The sequence below is a fragment of the Neophocaena asiaeorientalis genome, unplaced genomic scaffold, assembly GCF_003031525.2.
Source record: "Neophocaena asiaeorientalis asiaeorientalis breed wild unplaced genomic scaffold, Neophocaena_asiaeorientalis_V1.1 scaffold811, whole genome shotgun sequence".
Classification (NCBI taxonomy): domain Eukaryota; kingdom Metazoa; phylum Chordata; class Mammalia; order Artiodactyla; family Phocoenidae; genus Neophocaena; species Neophocaena asiaeorientalis.
The window spans coordinates 61556-82207 of record NW_020175494.1 but is presented as its reverse complement, the minus strand read 5'-3'; the positions used below and the strand labels follow the sequence as shown (position 1 = coordinate 82207).

Here is a 20652-nt window from a genome sequence, read left to right as displayed (position 1 = left end):
AGGCTCAGTAGTAGTGGCACACGGGCATAGTTGCTCCACGGCATGTGGGATCTTCCCAGATCAGGGCTCAAACCCGTGTCCCCTGCATTGGCAGGCGGATTCTTAACCTCTGTGCCACGAGGGAAGCCCCTTGTTTTGTTTTATTCATTTTCTTCCCTGAGTGTTCAGGTTTATTGAGGGCATGGGGGTCTACAGGGGAGACCCAAGTGCCTGCACGTGGCCGGGGATGGGGTCTCCAAAACCTGGGTTGACTTGAAAGTGTGACCCTCAGCTCCATCCCACCAAAGGCTTGGGACTCCAGTGTGGCTGCACTGCGGGGGTGGTTGCCTTTGGGTGTGGCCCCATCAGGGCAGCGACTTGGCACATTTCTCGCCCTTCAGGCAAGGCCCACGGCCATTCTTCCCCAGGGAGGTCACCTACTCAGCGCTTAGGGCACTTGGGTGCTGAGTCTGGGGCAGGCAGCTGGATGGCAGCAGAAAAGAGCCCTGGACTGTGTGTTTTGTTTTGTTTTTTGCATTGAGATTTGGGATCCATTTGGAGTTTATCCTGGTGCAGATGTAAGGAATGGATCCGACTTTATTTTTTTCCAAATGGCTGTACAGTTTTGCCTGCACTACTTATTAAAAAGTTCATCTGTATCCCCACTGATTTGAGATACTGTCCTTCCTTATTATATATGAAATTCCCACATTTATTTATTTATTTTACTACAGAGTGGAGTAAGTCAGAAAGAGAAAGACAAATACCACATTTATTTTTGTTTCAGTTTCTGGTTCAACTTCCATTGCTCCCTCTGTCAATTCATGTGCCATTATTAAGCTGTTTTCATTATAGAGGTTTTACAGTTGATTTGACTAGTGATATGGCTAGTCCCCCTTTATTGTTCTTTTTTTGGAGTTTTTAGAGTTACAGAGTTTTAAGAGTTTTTAGAGTTTAGTTTGGCTAGTTTTGATTTAATTTTCCCACATGAACTTGAGAATCGGCTTGCTTAATTTCAAAACAAAACCTGTTATTACTGGGGAGGAGAGTTAAGTTAGATTTTTAAATTAACTTAGAACTGACATTATGGTGTGGAGCCTTTCTATCCAAGTCAGCTTTTATGTTTTTTTCACATTGGTCTTTACACAATTCTTATTAGGCTTATGCCTGTTTGGGGTTTTTTGTTTGTTTGTTTGTTTGTAGTCACAGGGCTGTTGGTTTCTGTCTTCACCTGAATTCCTTAGAAAACAGAACTTGCGCCAAGGCTTCTTTGCCAAGGCTTTGTTGGGGTTGTAATCTCAGTGCAGTGAGAGTGATGGGAAAAAGGAAGAAAGGAAAGAATGTGCAAATTCGTGTGTTACTGAGTTGGCCATAGCTTCGTGAGAAAACACAGCCACTGGTTGGGATATTTGGATGGATTTGGACAGGCTCTGTAGAACCGATTCACCTTGAAACCGTCTTTTGCAACAAAGAAGGGAGATAAATGTATCTGCCAGTTCCCTTACGGCTCCTGTCTCTCAGTGCCTTTTGGGGCAGCCACTGGGAAAGCCAGTGTTTTTTGGCCTGGTGTCTCATCTGAATCCAGAAGTGGTGGAAGGAACTGGAGTATTTGAGGGTTCACTGGCTCGGGCCTGGGAAGGGTGGGAGGGTCTCTCAGCAGAGGCCATGGCTCCCCACTGAGTGAGCAGCTGGGCCTGGAAGGCAGGTGGCGCCAAGATGCACAAAATTGGGTCCAATATAATTCCAACATATTAACATTCTATCCTCTTACCTTTGAATTCTCTTACTTTTTGTAGTAGTTTTTCAGTTGAGTCTTCTTTGGGGATTTCATGTCATCCAAAAAAGAAAGAGTTTTTTTTTTTTTTTAATTTATTTGCCTGCGCCAGGTCTTAGTTGTGGCATGCAGGATCTAGTTCTCCGACTGGGGATGGAACCTGGGCCCCGTGCATCAGGAGCTTGGAGCTTAGCCACTGGACCACCAGGGAAGTCCCCAAAATAGAAAGAGTTTTACCACTTCCTTTTTCAATTCTTATGTATCTTGATTTTTTTCCTCTTGTCCAAATGTGTTGGTTAACACCCCAATGTGAAACAGTAGTATTGACAATGGGCAAGCTTATTTTGATCTTGACTTTCATAGGCATGCCTTCAATGTTTTCCTGTTAAGAAAAATATTAGAAGTTTATACCAATTGAACAACAAATCCCCATTTCCTTCTCCCCCGTCCCCCAGTGACCACCATCCAGTTCTCTGCTTCTATGAGTTTGACTGTTCTAGGGACCTCATATAAGTGGAATCATGCAGTATTTGTCCATTTTTGTCTGGCTTATCTCACTTAACATAATGTCCTCCAGGTTTATCCATATGTCACAAATGGCAGGATTGCCTTTTTTAAGGCTTAATAATATTCCATTGTATGGACATACCACATTTTCTTTATGCATTCATCCAACAGATTGTTTCCATGTCTTGGCTTTGTAAACAATGTTCTGATGGATGAACATGGGAGGACAGATATCTCTTTGAGATCCTGATTTCAATTCTTTTGAGCATATACCCACCAGTGGAATTGCTGGCCTGTATTGGTATAAAGTTTCAGTTATACAAGATAAATTATTTCTAGAGATCTGCTGTACAGCATAAAGCCAACAGCCAACAATACTATATTATGCACTTAAAAGTTGTTAGAGGGGTAGATGTCATGTATGTGTTCTTACTGCACACACATTGACACACACACAAAGGAACACAGGAAGACTTTGGGAGGTGATGGATATGTCTACTACTTTGACTGTGGTGATGATTTCACAGGTGTCTACATATGTCAAACTCATCAAATTGTACACATTAGTTATGTACAGTTCTTTGTGTGCCAATTATACTTTAAAAAAAAAGCTGCTCTTTAAAAAAAGAAAGAGGGCTTCCCTGATGGTGCAGTGGTTAAGAATCCGCCTGCCAATGCAGGGGACGCGGGTTCGAGCTGTGGTCTGGGAAGATCCCACATGCCGCAGAGCAATGAAGCCCGTGCACCACAACTACTGAGCCTGTGCTGTAGAACCCACGAGCCACAGCTACTGAGCCCGCGAGCCACAACTACTGAAGCCCGCGCACCTAGAGCCCAGGCTCCACAACAAGAGAAGCCACCACAATGAGAAGCCCGTGCACCGCAACAAAGAGTAGCCCCCGCTCTCCACAACTAAAGAGAAAGCCCACGTGCAGCAACAAAGACCCAACACAGCCGAAGAATAATTTTTTTAAAAAATCTTAAAACAATTTTCTTTTTAAATACCTTAAAAAAAAAGAAAGAAAAATATTGACTTTGGGGCTAGGAGAATATATTTTCTTTATGTTAGTGAAATATTCTACAATTCCTGTATTACTGAGTTTTTTTTAAATCAGAAGTCATTGTTGAATTTTATTAAGAAGTTTTTCAGCATTTCTAGTGATGGTCATATGACTTTTTCATTAAATCTGGCAAAGCAATGAATTCTATTAATAGATTATCTAATATTAGACCACCTTTACATTTCTGGAATAAGCCCCAGTTGGACAAGGTGTATTTTTCATTGTGTTGTTGGATTATTCATACTAATATTTTATATTGGATATTTGCATCAACATTCATAAGTGAGATTGGTCTTTGGCTTTAAATTTGGCTTTATTTATTTCTGTACAATCTTTAGCAGATTTTGGCATAAATGTTATACTTGGGTCATATAAAAATTTGGAAGTTTGCCATATTCTAGAATATTTTAAGTAGAGTTGGAATTAACAGCCCTTTAAAATTTTGGCAGAATTCCCCTCTAAACTGTATCTGTTGCTTTTTTGTGTGTGCTTAGATCTTTGTCAACTCTATTTCTTTTATGGAAATTGGTCTGTTTAGTCTGTCTCTCCCTGAGTCAGTTTTATAAATTATACTTTTCCTGGAAAAGTGTCTGTTTCATCCAGGCCATCAAATTCATCACATATAATTTTATGAAATGCTTTTATGATTTTTTAAATTGTCTTTACTCTTCTCAGGTATTGCTTCCTTGCCATTGTGAATTTGTGCTCTGTTCCTTTTTCCCCTGTTGGTTAGGTTAGTTGGTTTTCTGTTTTATTGATTTTTGTTTTGGCAGTGAACCCGTTTTTTGATTATTAATAAGTCCTACTTTTTAATTTTTCTAACTTTAATTTCTCCTTTTGTATTTGTTATTTCTTCATTCAGTTTTGGCGTGTTTTAGAGATGAGGAAACTTGGACTGACCACACACTCTTTGTAGATGTTGTACTAGTCAGGGTTTTAATTTGCAAGCAACAGAAGCTGATCCTGACTGATTTAAGCAGAAAAAGAGCTGATCAGGATGATATTGGGTCTCTGACAGAAATGGTGAGAGGGCTGGAGAACCAGCTTTGAGGTTAAACAGCCAGGAAAAAACACCCCAAACCACAACTCAGAACTAGTTCTGGTGAGAAACCTGCTATCACTACTGCGGGTGCCTGACAGGCTGAACGATGCCACTTAGCTCGAGTTCACTGCCACCAACCCATCCTACAGAAAACAGTAGGGAAAAGAAAGGGGAAAGACAATGCCTTAGCTGATCAGCATTGTTGGCCTGGTGAGGTGATCGAAACCTTCCTTCCCGAGGAGTCTGACTCCTTGGTGGTCCTCCCAGTGGGGCTCAGATTCAGCCAAACGCCATCAAATGTCCCCGTTCCAACCCTCCAGGTCCAGTCTTTTCGAAGCGTGCCCTTTGTTTCACTTATAAGACCCGGTGGAATAAGTCAGCAACTTGCAGTGTTAAGCCCAGGGTCGTTGTGGGTGACCTCAGCCTGCGCACGTAAGCTAGAAGAGAGTCTTAGCACTATCATAGAAAGCCTAGTTTTCCAACCGTGCTTCGAGCCAAGAATTTAAGTCTTGGAGCTTGTCATCCTTTTGCTTTACGATCTGGCAGGAGAGACCATCGGAGTCTGTATTCCAGCTGTGAGGGAGACTGGAAAACAAAGGGTATTAATGGGAGGGCAGCAAAAAGGAAGAATATGAGAATGATTTTAGAGAAATAACCACTGGGGCTTCTCGACTGCTTGATTAAAACGTCTGAGAGAGACAGGGGCCGTTGAGCAGGGTGGTCTGTAAGCCTGATCGCAGTGCAGTTCCGTAAACTTCAGTGATTGGAAAGGGTGTCAGTGGTCATCTCGTTACATACTGGCCACGTTTTTGAGCGATCACTTGTTATCCGGACAGTTCCAGCAACAGGAAACCGGTTACATAAACACAATTCCCAAAGAATCGTGTGACAGCTCCGACTGGGAGAATCCAGCCCGGTGTTGTTACCTCTTGAGATTACACGGAACACACCTCGCTCTGTTCACCTGGGAGCCCCGCTGGCGTCCGGTGTGAGGGTGGCCGGTCGATGCCGCCATTCCTTCCAGGTTCTCAGGCCATCCATCCACCTCCTCCGAGCTGCTACCAGGACTGAGTGCGCTCCTGGGATCAGAGCGCCAGGCCGAGCGGAGCCAGCTGCCCCCTCCCCGCCTGGAGGCTGGGGGTCCCCCTGGCTCGGGGCTGGCGGCCACCCCACCGCTGACTCACACCCGCCTGGCTTCCTGTCGAGAGAACTGCGTTTTCCTCTGTGCTCTTGCTGAGATCTCTTTCCTCCAGTCTCTGCTTGTGCTGTCGATGTTTTGCTTTGTTGAGGCCCGGGGACTGGACCTTGCTTTTCTTACTGGTAAATTTCACCTTTTTGTTTGCAATTTGTCCTTCAGCCAATCTGTCATGATCTTTGGGTAGCTGAAAGCAAAGGAGAGGGAAGCATTTTATTGATTTGCAGTGTAAGGTCACCAGGAATCAAGTGACACCCACCTCCAGATTTGGGCCTGACAGGGAAGGAAATAAGTTCCCACCTTTCCTCAGGTCCTTCTCAGGATGTAAGTTCCCACCTGTTCAGAACCTAGAGCCAGAGTGGAGAAAGAAAGCCATTGTGGCATCTTGTTCTTTTTTCATTGGAAGCTGGTAGCTGCTACCACCCCCCTGTCTATGGACCCACCTGCCTCTAGATTGTAACAGTCAACACTCATATGTTTTCATTTTCTGAGAGAAAATAAGCATTTCATAGAAGAAGAAACTAATGGCCCCAAGTCATATAACCAAAAATTGCTAATTAACAATGTGATACCTTTGCCCATCAGATTAGCACAAAATTTTCAAACCTTTGCACAAGGATGTATGTTCATGGATGTTAACATCACTATGTATAATGGCTAAAAATCAGAAAGGAAGAAAGTAAATCTCCATCCAAAGGTACTTTGTTGTGATTCTTTGAGTTCCATTTCCCTCATCTCATTTACAAGTCTGAGTGAAATGAAGGGTAAAGTTTATCATTCTCCAAAATAAAAGCACACTCGCAGCAACAAGAGAGAGCGGAGGCCTCAGGGCAATGTAGTCTCCCTAAATCTGCTCCTTCCAGGGGCTTCCAAATCTCAGAGTGTGGAAGTGTCATCCTCCAGGTGGTCAGGTCATTTACATTTATCGGAGCGTTTTCACAGAAGCTCTTTATGTATTTTGTTTATCCAGTTGTAGCTGCCTACAAATTCATCATCTCAACTTTGTTCAGGGGGTCTCTTGCCACGCAGATATTTTTTATCTTTTGTAAGCAAATCTGGAAATTGGTTCCTTTATAGTTTTTGTGAGTTGTTTGGCTTCTCGCAATTATATGCATGGAATAATTCAACATAAAAGATTAAAAGAAAATGTAGGAAAATACTTCTTTATTATCTTGTGTCAGGCTGGATGAGCCCAGAGGCCCTGTGTAGCCAAGCCCCAAGGCATGCTGGGCAGCCCTGGCCGGCGGGCCTCCACACCTGTTGTATCCTGCCAGGGACCAAAGTCGCGTTCCTTCTGCAATGGAGCACCCTATTTTCTTGTCTGTCTCCCTCCAGGTAGAGCCTCACGATGCATCCCGCTGTGCTTACTTTGCCTTCTTTCCACATGAGAACTGAGCCTGCTTTATACCAGCACGCCAGCTAGGTCCCCTCGTGGGCTGCTTTGCTGTCCCCTCCCAGGCCTCCTTTTCCGTGGTTGTTTCGGTTTATCACCACCAGTTCCTATTTCACAAGAAGCAAGTCTGTTACACTGTGGCTTTTAGTGCTGACGAGAAATCTGTGGTTTGGGGTCTTGAGCCCTGAGCATGGTGCAACTAGAAATTAAACTGAAGTTTAAACTGTAATTTAACTCCACCGAAATTTTCACACCAAAGGAGAACTCTCACATGGCCTTGCTGGAAAGAAGTACACACTTCACAGTCTTACACCCTAAAATGTTATTTTGGTCAATGTTATGAGGTAAATATGAAAGAAGTGAAATTACCTCCGAGACAGATGCTTGACTCAGAATGTTTTAATATTTGAGATCTTTTGAACTTGAAAGAACAGATCACTCTCACACTCTTTAAACTATTTAGGCACAGAAAAAGATGCAAGCTTCTTCAGGAATCCTGATAGCAAATTCATAAAACTACAGATCAATCTCACTTCATAGAGACATGACAAACGAATTCCAGATGCGTTGTTTAAATGGAAGACAATGAAATATAATTTCTACAAGAAGATGTTGTAGGATCTCAATCTGATCTGGGGGTGGGGAAAACCTTTCTAAACATGATAGAAAAACTATAAAGGGAAAGATAGATTTTTGCTATATGAGAATAAAACACTTCCATTCATTCATTTATTCATTCCTTCAGTCCTTCAGCAGATATTTACTGAGCATCTCCCACATGCTGAGCACAATTTTAGGCACTGGCCCTTCAAAAACAACATAAACCTATAAGGCAAATGAGTTTATATCCTTAACTTCTAGGAAATAATCCTTGTAAATCATTAGGGAAAGGATCGGCATTGCAATGGAAAAATGGGCATAGAAGAAGGTCTACAAAGGGACGTGACACATAAGAAATAATATACAACCTCCTGAGACACCAGACAAATACACATTTAAACAACAAGGTGCTCTTTTTGCTTTCGCCTATGTGACTGCTGGATCTTTCGAAGAGGTTTCTGAGAAAGAAAGTAACTTATTTCTGAATACATGTTTATGTAATTCCCCTCTGTGAAACTCATTGAAAAGAGTCCAAAATAGAGCAGGAAAATCTAACCAAGTCATGGAGAGCCCTGAGATCGGTTAGACGTCTCATCTCCTCCTGGAAGGGTATAGCTTTGACGAGATAGGAGAAAGATTTGTGGAGGATGCCAGTGAAAGATCCTTAACTGAGGAACGAGAGGACAATGGTGTGGGCTTCTCCTCCACCCAGACCCTCAGGCTTTAGGAGCTGAGAGGGACCGTGAGGCGGACAGGACGAAAGCCAGACGCAGCAGGCAGCGCTCATCACTTCGCCCAGCAAACGTTTCTGCATCCTGATTGGCACGTGCGTTCCCGGCATGCAGAAATGCACTGGGGTCAGCAGGGAGGAGGCCCAGGGAATTGGCCTTGAACTGTAAGCAATAAAGGGGTCTTCCTTCTAACAGATGTCTGTCCTTTGAGCCCAGCAAGTCGTGAAACCAAGCTGAAAGCTAGGCTGTTCTTTTCCTCTCTAGGTACCTGGGGACGAGTCTGCCGCCGGCAGGTGCCCTCTGGGAGCTCAGCTTCTCCCAGGCCGAAACTCGAGCTTAAGTCAACACTGGCATCCTGTGGGCTCCCCGGCGGAACCGCTTCTCTTGAGTCACAGTTTTGTGCTGGCCAGAGGCTGGGAGGCGGTTTTGGCAACTTCCTGCAGCCAGAACAGTGTTTCGTGCTGATGAGCTGCCCCGTAACCATCACTCTGGGGCCGTTAGCTGCCTGCCAGCTGGGACCCGTCTCCTGCCCGCTGTCTCCTCTTTCCGTCCCTCCTGCCCTCCGGCAGCTGAGTCACGGGTAGCACGAGTGTTAACAGCACTGACGGCTCCACTTCTGAGGAATGAATGTGTGGCTGTCGTGTCATGTTTTTGGAAAGCCTTCCCAGAGGCCGGTGTTAGGTCAATGCCCACCTCTATTTTTTCAGTCCTGTTATCATTTCCTTATTTAAATGTGAATATTTAATTCAGGCAGAATTTATTTGGATTACAGGTGGAATGAGCTAGACATTCATTAATTTGTTCAACAAGATTGACTGAGCTTGCTCTTGGCACCAGGCACCGGGGGGAACATTTTAGAGAGATTTTTCTCAGCATTAAACCTCAGCTACCTTACATCTAATAACACAAGAGACCGGGTTTTCTGAATGCCTTCCAAATTCACATATTTCAGGAGAAAGAAGCGGTGAGCCTCCTGCTGGAGTGTGAGCTCATTTGTATAAGATAGGGCCAGATTTTCTCCTTTCCAAGACCTTTTGTCCTAGACTTGGTAACCAAGTCTACACTCTCATTCTATCCCAGTTGGTTCACATCATGCCTTTCCTCCTGTGTAGAGAATGCTGTAAGGACCTGTGTGCAGGTTAAATAATTTCATTTAATCCATCCAAAGCACTTCGACCAGTTCCCGGGACGTGCGTGTTACCTATTATTATTACTATCGTGCATTTCAAGGGATCGGCGTCACCTCATGGTTCATGGACTCCTTCGGAGATGGTCCCAGGAGCCCTCACCCCTGTGTGCTCAGCTTGAGCAGTGGCAAAGGAACGTCCCAAGGGGACACCCTTGGGTGTGAGGGTCATATTATTTCATTTGTAAGTGTCCAGTTCAGAAATGATGAGAAACCACCGAGGACATTGAGTGGCGCTTAGGTCTCAGTACACGAGGAAAGTCAAGTCCACATCACGTAGAGTGGCACACTTATCTCTGCCGAACAGTCCTCCTCAGGGTTCCTCCTTCCGCATCGCAGAGATCCAGGACTTGTCTGCCTCTCTTGACAAGGCCTGGAAGCGGAACCCGTGGGCCAGGCCGTCTCCAGGACAATCACAGGAAGCTATTCCACGCCTGCGACAAGTCCCGGCTCTATGTGGTGGCAGGCAGAAGGTTACAGGCCATCAGGCTGAAGGGTCACCAGCAATCCCGGCTCCTGGAAATTCCCGACCCACCGCCCTCGGGTCCCCTGGCTTTTGTGGTCCCCCTTGGCGAGGAAGTGGAAGGCGGAGAGAAGGGGCCCCCTTGAGTAAAGCACAGCAGAAAATAGAACATTAACCAGGACTTTGTTTCACTTTGTTTCTTTGTTTTTTCAATGATGTTCGCCTTTTGCAACACATAACCACACCCCAAACTTCCTGAGTGTTTTCAAGGTGACACCACTGGGAAGAAAATGGGAGCTGAGCTTAAAGGAGCGGGTCTTGGGGAGTTACTATAAACCTCCAAGTTGTTACCAAACGCTTTCTTTCATCTCGTGTTCTGGGACCACATCCAAGATTCCTGGGGGCCTTACAAATGGCAGTCCGTGATGGAGTTGTTAGGTTTTCTAAACACTCACTAACATTTACCAAGTGTCCGTTAATAGCAGCACAAGGAGAAGAAAAACACAGTGGGGGGGAATGTGTTCCAGTCAGAAGGTTTTCTGAACAGGCACTGACATTTACCAAGTATGTTAATAGCAGCACAAGGAGAAGAAAAACACAGTGGGGGGGAATGTGTTCCAGTCAGAAGATGGGGGATGAAGAAAGATGTAAAAGGAAATGAAAAGTCAGTCAATGAGACAAGAGCCAGGCTTCAGTCCTCTTGCCTCTTTCCCTCCGTGTCTTCTGGACTCCAGCGAAGAATGTTTGTGTGTGAGGGGACAGAAAGATTCCACTTTGGAGCTAGATCGGGGAAACAGCTTTGACAGTTCCATGAGACAGGACAGTCTGCGGAAAGCTAACACTCCATCTCTCTGAGGACCAGCTTCTTTTTCTGGAAAATTAGCTGCCTTGACCACTTCACAAGATTATAAATACAAGTTGTTCCATTTGGGGGACATGACACAATAATAGTACCTGCCAGGTCATAAAGCAGCCTCTGATTCAGCTTCGACCCCTCCCCTCCCTCAGGCCCGCTGTGTCTTCCACCATTTGGCCACTACCCCCTCTTTAGCTTCATCCTCTGTCACTCTAACCTTCCCGGCATCCACAAATTCGTCCACGTGGTATATTCTGTCATAGCACATGGCCCTCGAGACCGTCATGTGCATCCTGCGAGCAGGGCCTGGTAATGCTCATCTCGGCATCCCCTGCATGCAACCCATTCCATGAACATCTTTGTGCCAGAGTACTGAGTCCGTTTCCACTGGATGTAATGATTGATGCATTTAGATTGAAATCGAGCATCTTACTTGTACTTTTGATGTGCTCCCCACTTCCTGTAGGTTTCCTTTTCTGTACTTTCTTGAGTTCTTTTGGATTGAGCATCTTTTTGTAAACTTATTTAGAAACTTAACTAGATCCCCAGGAGTTTGTAAACAAACAGGAGCTGCTGTAGGTTTCACCTGTTGTATGTGCCTGTGTCTGTGTGTCTCAGTGCAGTTTCATTGCACGTGTAGATTCCTGTGGCCACCACTGCAGTCAATATACAGATCTGTTCCAACATGAGGATTCCTCCTGTTAAGCTTTTCCAGCCAGCCCTCCCCCCAGTCCTGCCCTCACAGAGCACACAGGCTAGATGGGCACAGGCTAGAGTCCCAGGGCGAGCTGGAGACCAGCTGATGTTCACTGGCCAGGTCTTGGTTTCTAAAGTTCCTCCTGCAGCCTGACAGAAAAGGCCCCTGCAAGAACAGCTCAGAAGTCAGGACAGCACGGAGCACATCCACAGGTCCAAGGGGGAAGAGGCCTGCACAGTTCCTTGGGCAGGTTGAGTCGAAAACTGCCCTGGCTCAGGTGACAGTAATATTGAAGGATCAAAACCCGCAGTTCCAAGTGCAGCTCGATGGAGGTTTCACTCCCTCAGCCCGAGTTGGAAATGATTTCATAGCTTTGGGATTTCACCGCTGCAGAGGGGTCAGGGGGCCGATTCCGCTGAAACAAAGGGACAGTAATCACTCTGGCCAGAAGAGCAGTTTAAGAGGTGTCTCTTTCCAGCCTCAGAGACTTGCAGGACGTTTCTCAGTTCACTTCAGTGTCTTTCGACGATGGACACAATCCAGACAGGGCACTTCACTTTTATCGGAGTGAATTCTGGAGCCCAAGAAGTGAAACTTGTTTAACCCAGCCAGGTTTATTGTGCAAATAGAACTGAGTGTAGGAATAAAGTGCTCAAACTTTGAACCTTTGTCCACGGTAATCTGCAGCCTCAATAGCCTGTGTTATGAACTGACAAAGGCTCATCTTAGAAATGTGTAGCTAGGGCTTCCCTGGTCGCGCACTGGTTAAGAATCTGCCTGCCAACGCAGGGGACATGGGTTCAATCCCTGGTCCAGGAAGATCCCACATACCACGGAGCAACTAAGCCCGTGCGCCACAACTACGGAGCCTGCGCTCTAGAGCCCGCGAACCACAACTCCTCAGCCCATGTGCCACAACTACGGAAGCCCGCAAGCCTAGAGCCCGTGCTCTGCAACAAGAGAAGCCACCGCACTGAGAAGCCCGCGCACCGCAACAAAGAGTAGGCCCCGCTCGACGCAACTAGAGAAAGCCGGTGCGCAGCAATGAAGATGCAACGCAGCCAAAAATAAATAAAATAAATTAATTAAGAAAAAGAAATGTGTAGCTGACACCCCAGTGTACTCAGTGTGTGGATGGAGCATTTACTGTGTTTGAGCTAAAAGGCTTGGACCAAGCCTTGCCTGACTGCCTTATGTCCAGCTTCAAGAACTTGTCTGTCTGGTTCCCCATCACATCCCCAGTTCCTAGCACGTAAATATGTGATGAGTAAATCCTGGTGATGAGGTTCGTTATGAACCCACAAAGCTAGTCATATTTCTCAAGAGTTGTGTTTTAAACCTAGGTCCAGGGCACTGTGAAGTCATGTGGAATTAGTTCACTCAACAAGTATGAGCATAGTCTCGAAGCTGGACCTTAGGCATGAGTCTGAAGTTTCTGGGAAAGATCTAGGCTGGAAACATAATTTTGTAAATCATCAGAAAATAGATGGTTGTTAAGAGAAATGATACTGGGTGAGGCCATGAGGGAGAGTGTGTGAAGTTCAATAAGGGAAAGCCATCCAGAACAGTGTGTGTGTGTGTGTGTGTGTGTGTGTGTATGCACATGCGTGCACACGTTTCTTTTTTTTAATTAATTAATTTTATTTTGGCTGCACTGGGTCTTAGTTGCGGCATGCATGTGGGATCTAGTTCCCTGACCAGGGATCGAACCTGGGCCCCCTCCGTTGGGAGTGTGAAGTCTTAACCACTGGACCACCAGCGAAGTCCCTGCACACATGTTTGTGATGAGAGAAGGTCCATGAATTTCATCATGTTTTCTAAGGGGTTCACAACCCATAAAAGGATAGGAATTCAGTGTTGAAATGGTCCATCTTGAACTCCCTTTGCATCCTTGGCCAGTCAGGTACCTTTAGAAAGGGCACTGCTTCTATGCATCACGATCTGTAGAGATGCTTGTTAAAAATGCACATTCCTGGGCCCCAAGCCAGACCTGGTGAGTAAGCCTTTCTGGATGTGAGGTCCAGGAATGTGCATTTTTAGCAGCTCCCTGGGGAGTCTGTTCATTTCTCCCCCGGGAGCTGCTAAAAATGCACTTCCGGTTCACTGAGCACTTCTTCGATGCCTAAGGTGTTGTTCTACACATCCAGTGAATTTTTCATTTCAGATATTGTACATTTACCTCCACAAGTTCCATTTTGTTCTTGTCTATATCTTCTATCTCTGTCCTCGTTATCACATTTTCCTTTAAATGTCATACATTATAATGCGGAGCACAGGCTCCGGACGCGCAGGCTCAGCGGCCATGGCTCACGGGCCCAGCCGCTCTGCAGCATGTGGGATCTTCCCAGACCGGGGCACGAAACCGTGTCCCCTGCATCGGCAGCCGGACTCTCAACCACTGTGCCACTAGGGAAACCCATCTCTGTCATTTTTAGGTCTCTGTCTATTGTATGATTTTTCTCCTGATTATGAACCACATTTTTGTGCTTCTTTGCATTTCTGGTAATTTGGGGAAAATGCTCTACATCATAAACATTATATTGTTGAGTGTCTGGGTTTCATTGTCTTCCTTTAAAAAATGTTGAGCTGTCTTTGTCAGGTAATTCACTAACTTGAAAGCTTCTGAGGTGTGGCCTTTCTAGAGTGTCTACTGAATGTTTCAGGTTTCTCCACTTGAGCTGGTCTGAATATCTCCCAGCCCTGTGTGAGCTCGGGTAGTCATTCACTTTGTGGGTGTCCAGGAGTTGTTTTTGGATTCACCTCATGGGGTTTCACCCAACACATGTGGGTGTTAGTATTCAGCCGAAGTCCCGTGAGGGAATTCCCAGGTAGCTTTCTGCAGCTCTTTCTTTACCCTCTTTTCAGCACCCTCCTCTTTGGTGCCTTTCCCTACGAATTCCAGCTGCCTCAGCCATCCAGAATGCTGATCTGTCTTGGCAACTCTGCCAGTCATATTACATTAGGGCCCCCACCCTAGTGACCTTATTTTAACTTGATACCTCTGTAAAGATCCTGTCTCCAAATCAGGTTACCTTCTGAGGTATTGAGGGTTAGGACTTCAACATAGGAAGTTTGGGGGTGGGGGGGGAAACACTTCAGTCCATAACAGGGAAACTCAGATTCAAGTCTCAGTCCCTCTCCCCTGGATGGGAAGCCCGCCATTGCACAGCAGCCACCTCAGCCTTGCAAGGAACCAACCAGGAGGTGTTTGTAAACACAGAATCAGCAACAGGCCTGGGATCTCAACACACCTTCCTAGAGGAGTTCAGTTATACCTTCTTCATATTTGAGAAATGAGCACAAACACCTTTCCACAAGGTTACAGGATGTTGCAGGGTTTTGTTGCTGGAGTTGATACTGGTGGGCTGGCTGAAAAGGCTTATGGGAAACATCTTTCTATGGTCAGAGCTAGAAGAGCCCTCAGGGCCCATCGGTGTGCAGTGGGAGAAGCGATTTGCCCAGGGCAAACTGACAGTGTTTTGCTGTGGAATCCCGCAATCCTGCCCTTGTGAAATGTGAACATCTCCCCAGCTGGAAGAGCCAGCAGCCCCTGGGTCCCGCCGTGCTCAGTGCCTGGCCCATAGTGAATGCAGCATGAACATGTCCTATCCAGAGAAATCTCTTCTTTGCGTTTTTAAATGTTTTTATCACTCAAAAGAGCATCCCCTAGACACTATAATACAGTGGAATGTCACTCAGCCATAAAAAAGAGTGAAATAATGCCACCTGCAGCAACAGGGATGGACCTAGAGATGATCATACTGGGTGAAGTCAGTCAGACAGAGAAAGACAAATACGGTATGATATCACTTCTATGTGGAATCTAAAAAAGCGATACAGATGAGCTTATTTACAAAACAGATACAGACTCACAGACATAGAAGAGAAACTTATAGTCACCAAAGGGGATGGGGGAGGGATAAATTAGGAGTTTGGGATTAACATACACACACTATTATATATAAAATAACCAACAAGGACCTACCGTATAGCACAGGGAACTATATTCAGTATCTATCTCATAATAACCTATGATGGAAAAGAATCTGAAAAAGAATATATGTATAACTGAATTGCTGTGCTGTACACCTGAAACTAACACAACCCTGGAAATCAACTATACTTCAATAAAAAATAATCCCACAGAAAATTTCTCATACATCTTTTAAGACTCATTTACTCCATAGATCACCTCTGTCCTTTCTTTTTCTTGTCATTTATCTGTTGAAGAACCTGGGCCTTTGATCACAGAATTTCCCACTGTCTGGCTTTGCGGGTGGAACTTTCACGTCTGCTGGTTCCTCTTCATAAGTTAGCAACTGTTGAGGCTGAACACCTCTACCTATGATTTCACTGTGGACAGCAGAATGGCGAGATTCTAATTCTATCATTGGTTTTCCTTTGTTAAGCAGAATACATTTATGAAAAGATAATGAAGTGGTTCCATCACAGCCTCTGAGGATGACAAATTCTTTTTTCTCTTTTAATATCATGATGAACTCCCAGATTTAAACATATCTGATGGATTTCAAGCCACCGTAATGATTATATTTATTAAAGCTCGAATTGTTCCATCTTCGACCAGTGGGAGTATCTTCAGGTTGGCTCCTGAGTCCTTTTGATAACTTCCTTGTGGAACAGTGTCACTACGAAGAGCTTCGCTTTGGTGCTGGCTGCTTGCTTTCAAGGGTCTTTGTCACATGTCTCTCACTTCCAGAAGCCCAGAAGCGTGGTTTCACCTACTTAGCAAAGAGCTCCAAGAACACGTTATTTCTGCTTTTCTTTTCTACTCTTTTTGAATTATGCTTTTCTCAGGGTATATGCCCAGTAGTGGGATTGCTGGGTCGTATGGTAGTTCTATTTGTAGTTTTTTAAGGAACCTCCAAAACCTGAGGGAGGGCGTGCTGGCGAGTTTCGCATGCAGACTGTGCTAGATGCTGCTGCTTCCTTGGCCCTTCTTCAGTGTCAGCTTGGCTACCACGTCATCCCAGAGGATGTCTCTTGTGTATGCCCGTAGCATTTTGGCTCTCCCTTATTGTAGCACTGATCTCGCTGACTGCAGTTGTCTGTTTATCCATGTGCCCACTTCCCCTGCTGCCCACGAGACTGAGTGGCAGGGCCCGTGGCTTGTTGACCAGTGGCTAGCATATTAGGGTGCCAACAGATAATTGCTGAATGAATGTCTGTGTCATTCTTCTCCTACCAGGGCGCTCCTTACCCGGGGTTGAAATCTATCCATTTCATATTTCCATGCCTCTCGGCATCCCAGCTACATGGTGAGCTCTTTCAGGGACCAGTTCTAACCCCCTTCCCCATCTCCACCATCTGGCAGGATGCATTGTGGACCCCTCCCCCCCTGCCCACCAACACTGTTATTAAAGGATAAGAAATGTGTTTCTATAAAACTAAGAGCAGTTAACTTGAAACTTGTTTCAGCATCCAATTTGACTTCCTCTTTTAGAATCATTTTTGGGAAGTACAACAAAGTTCCTCTTCACATTTCCCTACCAAAGTGGCCTTTGGAAAGTTTGGGGTACCCCGGGCACCCCAGGGCGTTCTCTCATCCTGACGGTGATGCGGGAGCTCCTTCCACCCCATCCAGTACCATGTTTTTGTGACAGGAATTTATTGAATGATTAATGCTTCTCTCCCTCGTCCATCACTCCCAGGAGCCTACAAACATGCTGTTATTTCTCTTTTCTTAAAAACAAGGACTTAATTACACTGCTTTGTCCCTCTTCCAAGTGGCCAGATCTCTCCTTAGAGCTTTACACCATTATTGAAGGCACGGTTTCCTCCTCTCTGTCCCAACCCCATGTGGGGTGACCGCCACCCTTCTGATGCTGCCTCTTGCCATGGCCTCAAAGCAGCTTTCAATTCTGAGCCATGATTGCAGGTCAGGTGTGAGAGCCCCCTCTCCCTCTTCATGGCCTCATCAGATGGTCTGCTGCCTCAGATCTCCCAGCCCCAACACTGCACACGGTGCCCTTTCCCTTTTCTCCCGGCCTCTGGATGAAAGCTGGTGGGCATACAAACATGTCAGGCACACCTGAAGCTGCAGTGGCGCGCAGAGCATCATTCTCTTCTCTTCTTTGGTCATGGTAAGCTTTGCCAGACCATCTGACCTCAAGGTCTGGCTCTCCCATATCCTGCAGCACTAAAGGCAGCTCTCTCCTATTGTTACGGTGCTTCTCCGCAGGGAACAGAGGATCCTTTAGGCCAGACAGTGCCTGCCCCACGCCCCGGCCCCCAGCCCTTATGACGGGCTGACCTAGGGGGGTGGATGCAGAAGTGTCTTCCATCTTTACAAAAAAATCCCTGGACCCCAGAGCTCTCCCCCTTTACAGTCAGACATCTCTAAAGAATTGCCCACAGTCCCCTCTATTTTTTTTACTTCATATTTAGTGAACCTTCCACCCTCACTTGAGTTCAAATCTATTCGTACAGCTTCTTAGCTGTGTGACCTTGGGCTCATGAATTTCTCTGAACCTCAATGTTTTCATACATAAAATGGACATAAAAATAGTTACCTGTCCCATGGGATAGTTTTGGAGATGAAATAGGTTGTGGTAAAGCCCTTAGAAAACAGTCTGTCACATAGGAAACAGAACCAGCACGTTACTTAATTCTCTGAGAATTGTACTTGTATTTTAATCTTCATTTTGGGGATTTTACAGAAAGACAATCACATCAACTTCAGCTAATGGTAACCCTCTTTCCTCTCCAATGTACACTATTCTTCTTTTCTTGTTGAGCAATTCTCTACAAGTCAAATGACCACGTTAGATGGCACTGATTGGAGTGTATGATACTGGCTTTTGGCCTGAGGTAGACAGTGATAAGAAAGCTTCCTTCTTGTTCTGCATTATTGTTGTTGTTTTTTAAAAAAAGCATGGGCACACATAAATTTGTACTGCACGCCTTTGCTGCATCACTTGTGATGACTGCATAGCTCTCATCGACCTGGGGGTGTGAGTCCCATCACTACGCTACCCAGTGATGACCGATCATTAAAATCACTGGTGAAAGGCGACTTGAAGAGGCTGCGTGGGTCCTTTCAGACAACGCCGCCGGCTGGGCCTCGCACCTCACTGTTACGGTGGGCAGTGTCCTCGTCCGGCCGGCGGAGTCTGAGAAGCCGTGTCCTCTTGCCTCCCCGCAGGCCTGGCGCAGGCGCTGGTTCGTGCTGCGGCGGGGCCGCCTGAGCGGCGACCGCGACGTCCTGGAGTACTACCGCAGCCAGCGCGCCCGCAAGCCCATCCGCACCATCGACCTCAGCGAGTGCGCCGTCTGGAAGCACGCGGGCCCGGGCTTCGTTCGTAAGGAATTCCAGAACCATTTCGTGTTCGTTGTCAAGACTGCATCTCGCACGTTCTATCTGGTGGCCAAGACGGAGGAAGAAATGCAGGTGTGGGTGCACAGCATCAGTCAGGTCTGCAACCTCAGCCACCTGGATGACAGTGCAGGTAAGAGTGGACAGGGGGCTCCTGAGGCTAAGGGCGGGCGGGGGCCGCTGCGCTTGTGCCAAGGAGCTCCGGAAAGGACCCGGCGGCCGAGCCACGTGCGCTGCCCCTGGAGCGTGACGGGCCACTTCGGTGGCTTCAAAGCCTCACCTTGGCTTTGCTCTCGTGAGCTACAGGGAGCGCATGCAGTGAAAGCAAAACGTGGGTGGGGACGTCCTGTACAGCTCTGATTTTCCCCATGCTGCTGCTGCCGGTTTTTCTAGAAATATCAAATATCGCTGTCTTTAAAAAATTCTAGGAACTCCAGCTTTTCTGTTGCCTACCGGGTTGTTCAGTACTAGAAGGTAGAAAGACAGAACTAAGCTACGTGTCGTGGGCAGGTAACGTTTCCTCTTATCTCCAAGTGGCTCAAGGTCTCTGCAACGGAAATGAGCTCTAAGTTTGCTGTGAGCCATTTCTGGGCAGTGGAAGCAAATGACCCATGAGGCTCTTTTTCTCTCACTCTTGCTCTCTCTCTTTTACACACACACGTGCGCGCGCGCGCGCACACACACACACACACACACACACACACACACACTGCCCTTTCTATATAATGTACTGGGTATAAAGCACTTGGGGTTACAGTGAACTCTCCTTCATGGATTTTGTTCTTGAGGCCCTGGCACTATGCCCTGATCTTCAAACTATGAGACTTCGAGTCTGCTTTCTTTTAGTCTCTTAGTCTAGCCGGCAGAACCTTGCCCCTAAATCCCATGGTCTACAGTTGCTTCAGCATTTCCGTCCTTACTGGTGCTTATCATCTTCCACTGAAATACCCACATTCTAACGCTAGGTGGCGCAGAAGAGTCAGAGTTGCATCTCTCTTTAGACAGACGTGAGGGTGTGTGTGCTTCCTGCCAGCAAAGTCCTTTTCTTTTCATGACCCAGGGAAGCTTACTAAGTGAAGCTACTCAGTCACACCGCTGCTCACTCTTCACCCCAGTCCATACATTCTGCCCACACCAGATACATAATTTTGTGTCATGTTATGTGTCTCCTCTGTTTGTTTCCTCATCTGGGAGTTATGCTAAAATATAGATACATAACGTGTGTCCCAATATCCTAAGGGGAACAGAAACAAGTAAGGCACCAGGCAGAAAACAGAAAGCTCTGGCCTGAAGTTGGAGGAAGCCGGAACCCCCCATGACCTCTTCTGTTCCCTGTAGCCCCCCTCAGTTTTGACGAGGATGTAGGGGCTAACTGGTCATCTGAGAACCAAGCCTGTATTAGCTCGTCTCATCCCCAGACCGATTCTGTGGCATATGTAGCATGAACATAAGCACTTTACAGATAAGGAAGCTTGGAGCAAGCGGGTAACTTGCCCAAGGTCAGGACAGCTATATACTAGAGCCTGGACTTGATCCCAGGCAGTTCTGGACGACTCTGACTCAGGAATCCTGCATTCCTGCCAACTTGGTTCAAAAGGGGAATAGAAGCAGGCCTTTCATTGGGAGTTTATGAATGTGGGCTTTCCAGCCATCACAACTCTTTATTTCTTTCATTCCTTTTCTTAGACATCACTAACAGTCAATCATTAACGCTGTGAGGGCAGAGTTAGAACGGTTCCAGGCACACAGTAGGTGGAAGAGTAGGTATCTATATAGACATAGACATATATCTACATATGCATGTCTGCATATGTGCACAAATGCTTATGTAAGTC

At 46.1% G+C, this 20652-nt stretch overlaps 1 protein-coding gene across 1 annotated transcript in view; it reads left to right on the top strand.

Annotated features, from left to right (window-relative positions):
• GAB3 (GRB2 associated binding protein 3) overlaps positions 1 to 20652 on the top strand; it is a 70831-nt gene that overhangs the window by 9374 nt on the left and 40805 nt on the right. The window contains exon 3 of the mRNA XM_024768926.1: positions 18514 to 18950. Within this exon, the coding sequence (XP_024624694.1) occupies positions 18514 to 18950 (437 nt within the window). The remainder of the gene's footprint in view (positions 1 to 18513; positions 18951 to 20652) is intronic.